At 35.3% G+C, this 5,072-nt stretch overlaps 1 protein-coding gene across 1 annotated transcript; it reads right to left on the bottom strand.

Annotated features, from left to right (window-relative positions):
• Nucleotides 1–3,146: 3,146 nt before the first annotated feature.
• On the bottom strand, nucleotides 3,147–3,686 carry LOC131853919 (uncharacterized). Its single transcript, XM_059205008.1, has one exon. It carries the CDS (start codon nucleotides 3,684–3,686, stop codon nucleotides 3,147–3,149), a length of 540 nt encoding a protein of 179 aa, XP_059060991.1.
• Nucleotides 3,687–5,072: the final 1,386 nt, after the last annotated feature.

Below are 5,072 nucleotides of genomic sequence, written 5' to 3'. Positions count from 1 at the left end.
GAAAACTACCACGAAACGCTGCCGTTCTATGTGAGGGGCACATCAAATGAACGCCGCGTGAATGACGACTACTGAAATTCATTTTTTCGTAAAGATATTCGGGAATCTTTTTTTACAACTTCAAATAGTAAGCTGGCAAAGTGTAGTTTACGCCGTGTTTCCATACTCATAAGGTCTTTACTATTTAAATATGGTGATACGTGGGCTCTGCGAGGTATCGGAAAACAAAATCTTGCACAAGAATTTTGAACGCGCTGTATAATCTTTTTTGTGCGAGCTAAAAGACAACCACCTATGACTGTGTCCGCATAATTCAACTTGGATACAATCAAGGATTCGCATAGATAAATTCGCATGTCCACGGATAAATACTGTCTAACCTTATATAATACCCTCAATCTGTAATAACATTGCTTAACAATATTATTTGCGTGTTTCTCAAATCTCAGATTGCTGTCCATCAATACACCCAAATTTCTAGCCTCTGATACTTGCTGAATATTAGCATTTTTTATAGTAACCACGGGGCCGTAACTATTAATTACATCTATTTGTTTTTTCGATCCAAGAACAATGAATTTAATTTTGGACGGATTTAAAACTAGACCGTTTTTTTCCGACCACTCTGCAATACGGTCCAATTCTTGGTTAATTTTACGCACAGCTGTCTCGGTTTCAGTGGGTATGAATGATTTGTAAACCTGGAGATCGTCAGCATATAAATGAAATTCAGTATCTAATATGCATCCAGGTAAGTCAGCAGTATAAAGAATAAATAGGAGAGGTCCTAAAATAGAGCCTTGGGGAACTCCTCTATTCATAACAGCAGCGGCAGATACATTCCTTATACCATTGAGATTAGTCACTTCCACCCTCTGAGAACGATCTGATAAATAACTATAGAACCACTTCAGTGCAATATCATCAAACCCGTAATATGTTAATTTCGCCATAAGTAGTTTAGTATTTAAAGTATCAAATGCGCGGGAATAATCAAGCAACACCAGAATTGCTCCTAGTCCGACGTCCTGGCCGGCCAGTATGTCATCAACCACATTCAAAAGCGCAGTAGAGGTACTCCTACCAGCTCGGAAACCTGACTGTTTCTGAGGTAAAATGTTATTTATATTAAGATATCCTCTTAACTGCATACATACTGCTTTCTCTATACATACATACATAAATCCAGGCGGACAACACAAAGCAAACATTTACGACATACTACCATATATAAATAAAAATCAAACATAAACAAAATAAACATAATCATAAATTCTGGTGACACTAGTATTACCCTGCATTACCCCGCTCTTGGAGTGCAGACACATCACGGCACAGATTTCTGAGTGAGGAGGAGTATTTTTTTAAATTTATTTTTAAAAATCTGCACAGTTAAAGAATCTTTTATAGGAGGAGGTATATTATTCCAGCACTTCGTAGCAGAATAGCGAAAACTACCACGAAACGCTGCCGTTCTATGTGAGGGGCACATCAAATGAACGCCGCGTGAATGACGACTACTGAAATTCATTTTTTCGTAAAGATATTCGGGAATCTTTTTTTTTACAACTTCAAATAGTAAGCTGGCAAAGTGTAGTTTACGCCGTGTTTCCATACTATAAGGTCTTTACTATTTAAATATGGTGATACGTGGGCTCTGCGAGGTATCGGAAAACAAAATCTTGCACAAGAATTTTGAACGCGCTGTATAATCTTTTTTGTGCGAGCTAAAAGACAACCACCTATGACTGTGTCCGCATAATTCAACTTGGATACAATCAAGGATTCGCATAGATAAATTCGCATGTCCACGGATAAATACTGTCTAACCTTATATAATACCCTCAATCTGTAATAACATTGCTTAACAATATTATTTGCGTGTTTCTCAAATCAGATTGCTGTCCATCAATACACCCAAATTTCTAGCCTCTGATACTTGCTGAATATTAGCATTTTTTATAGTAACCACGGGGCCGTAACTATTAATTACATCTATTTGTTTTTTCGATCCAAGAACAATGAATTTAATTTTGGACGGATTTAAAACTAGACCGTTTTTTTCCGACCACTCTGCAATACGGTCCAATTCTTGGTTAATTTTACGCACAGCTGTCTCGGTTTCAGTGGGTATGAATGATTTGTAAACCTGGAGATCGTCAGCATATAAATGAAATTCAGTATCTAATATGCATCCAGGTAAGTCAGCAGTATAAACAATAAATAGGAGAGGTCCTAAAATAGAGCCTTGGGGAACTCCTCTATTCATAACAGCAGCGGCAGATACATTCCTTATACCATTGAGATTAGTCACTTCCACCCTCTGAGAACGATCTGATAAATAACTATAGAACCACTTCAGTGCAATATCATCAAACCCGTAATATGTTAGTTTCGCCATAAGTAGTTTAGTATTTAAAGTATCAAATGCGCGGGAATAATCAAGCAACACCAGAATTGCTCCTAGTCCGACGTCCTGGCCGGCCAGTATGTCATCAACCACATTCAAAAGCGCAGTAGAGGTATACCAGCTCGGAAACCTGACTGTTTCTGAGGTAAAATGTTATTTATATTAAGATATCCTCTTAACTGCATACATACTGCTTTCTCTATAATTTTTGATAGAAATGGTAGAATGCTAATTGGTCGTAGATCTTTTAATTCAGTGGGTTGACTGACTTTTGGAAGAGGTTTTACTATAGCTTCTTTCCATAGATCTGGAAAAATGCCACTAATCAGCGATGTATTAACAATATGAGTAATCACACCCAATGTTCTTGGCAATGTCAAAAGTATCATTTTTAAAGTTATACCATCTGCTCCTTGTGCGTTAGTTTTAATACTATTTATTATTTTTAATACAACTGATTCATTTATCTCTTTCAAGCTGAATACCGCAGGGCAGAATCTATGATAATAAAAATACATTAATTGAGATATACTAATACTGTCATTGCCAGGGACACCAAGAAAATGATCATTAATGAGATCAGCGTCACCAAGGTGTTGTGGTAAATCGGAGCAATCCTTTTTAAAATCAACAATATTACGTTTTACGTTCCTCCAGAGGTTACGTGGATCATTCATGTTCTTATTTATGTAATATCTATAATACGCTCTTTTTTCGTTATACAAGGCAACATTAACTAAACTTTTAAGTTGTTTATAGTACTCTTTATCGACCTCCAATTTCGTACGATGACTTTTTGAGCTTTATCTCTCAATCTCATCATATCTTTAATAGTTTGTGTTATCCATGGGTAACTCCGGTCCTTTAAATACAATGTCTTTACAGGCGCATGAATATCAAATAAGGCACTAATAAGCATGTTAAAAACAACGACTGACTCATTAATATTGCCATTCATCAATAGTTCCCATGGTATGCAGTTTACATGTTCATTGAAAACGTCGATGTCAATATCACCGAGAGGCCTGTAGGTTATCCATCGAGGCACTGGTTTAGGTTTCCTTACATTCAATTCACAAGAAATAAAGGCATGGCTACTAAGATCTGGCACATAGTCAATTATAACGTTCATAACCCTACTGCTGCTGCATATTACGTCAAGTAAAGTCTTCGAATGATCAGTAAAATGAGTTGGTTTCGTTACATATTGGCGAAGATTCATATGTTCCAAAAATTCTAATAATTTAATTGCGCTACCATCACAAGATCCTAGCATATTAATGTTAAAGTAAGGATTAGATAATACTAACTTATTTAATTTCCATACCTCTGAAAACATAACATTATTTTTATAGCCTGACTGTATTTTTTAACAACAATACAGTAGGAAATTAGCATAAAGGTCGCATGGTTGAGGATAAGTGGGATTACCGTAGCCTTTTTGAAATGTGGGGGGGTTGTTCGTAATGGGGAATAGTTGTATTATGTCAGGACGACATTCATGCGGTTCTATATGGAAACTATCGTGGTTTATTACTGGTGCGTTTGCCACGATGGGCTAACTAAATCGCCATTTTGTATATCTAATCATCCTCCGCTGATGCTCCGCCAAAATATAGTCTATGTAATTAATATAGTCACTTTAATTAAGTATATAAGTATAATTACTTTGAATATTGCCAATATTAATTAATGACATTTATCTTTGTATGGTAAAATTAAAACTTATTATTGTTATAAATGAAATTACTCGTATTGTTTTAACATATAACTAGGTAATACGGTTTTAATATCTTAAAGCGATTTATTAAACTAAACTAATTAACTTAAACTTATCTTAACTTAACTGTTGTGAAAAAAGAAGAATTTAAATAACACAACTGCCATCTGCTTAACATGGTAAATATTTGTGTATGTAGAATTTACATCATGTTACACAAGATTTTCTAAAACTGTACGGATTTCGGTTATTCTTTTTATTACATACTTAATTTTATTTAATTGCCAAATATTTTGTTGATTTGCTAAACTAAACATTAAATACTCTAGTAACTATTTATAATATTGTATAAAGAAGGTAAATAAGTAAATTAGGTATAATATAAAAAGAGGTAGATGAGTGAATGAATAATATGAACATGAATAATAAATACATGACTTCAAGAATCAAAATCGTTTGTAAGAACATCGAGCGAAATTGTGTATGTCACAACACTAGTCAGTAGGGGTCGATCCTGATCCCCGATACAATTACACTCTGTGTGTAGACTCGTTACTGCACAATCTTCTCAACACTCCTCTACGAGCCCCCGTAACCGTCACCCCAAATTACACCTTATACAACAACAATAAAGTCCACACTCCCATACCAATACTATCCCCAAACTTTCACCTCTTTCAATAGGAGTTTAAACCTAAATACCTTGCGTAGGAAAGCTTTCACTTTTCAGGAATTATTTTAGATAAAACTCCAATCCAATTTCAGCTCAACTGCGTTGTGTTTAGAAACGAAAATAGCGTGTTTTACGTGAGTTTTTCCGAAGGCGGTAGGCTTAAAACTCTCGAAACCAATTCTCGAGGGTTCCAAAGGTTTAAAGCTTCCAAACAATGGATATGATATGATGGTTGGAACAATTCGATATTTAGCCGATTATAAACGTTC

This window comes from Achroia grisella, unplaced genomic scaffold (assembly GCF_030625045.1).
Source record: "Achroia grisella isolate CSIRO2021 unplaced genomic scaffold, CSIRO_AGI_Agris_v1 utg918, whole genome shotgun sequence".
Taxonomy (NCBI): Eukaryota; Metazoa; Arthropoda; class Insecta; order Lepidoptera; family Pyralidae; genus Achroia; species Achroia grisella.
This window is presented reverse-complemented; position numbering and strand designations above follow the sequence as displayed.

What these genes read in the sequence shown, in the direction of transcription:
- LOC131853919 (XM_059205008.1), bottom strand. Translation starts at nt 3,686, where the DNA reads ATGCTAGGATCTTGTGATGGTAGCGCAATTAAATTATTAGAATTTTTG.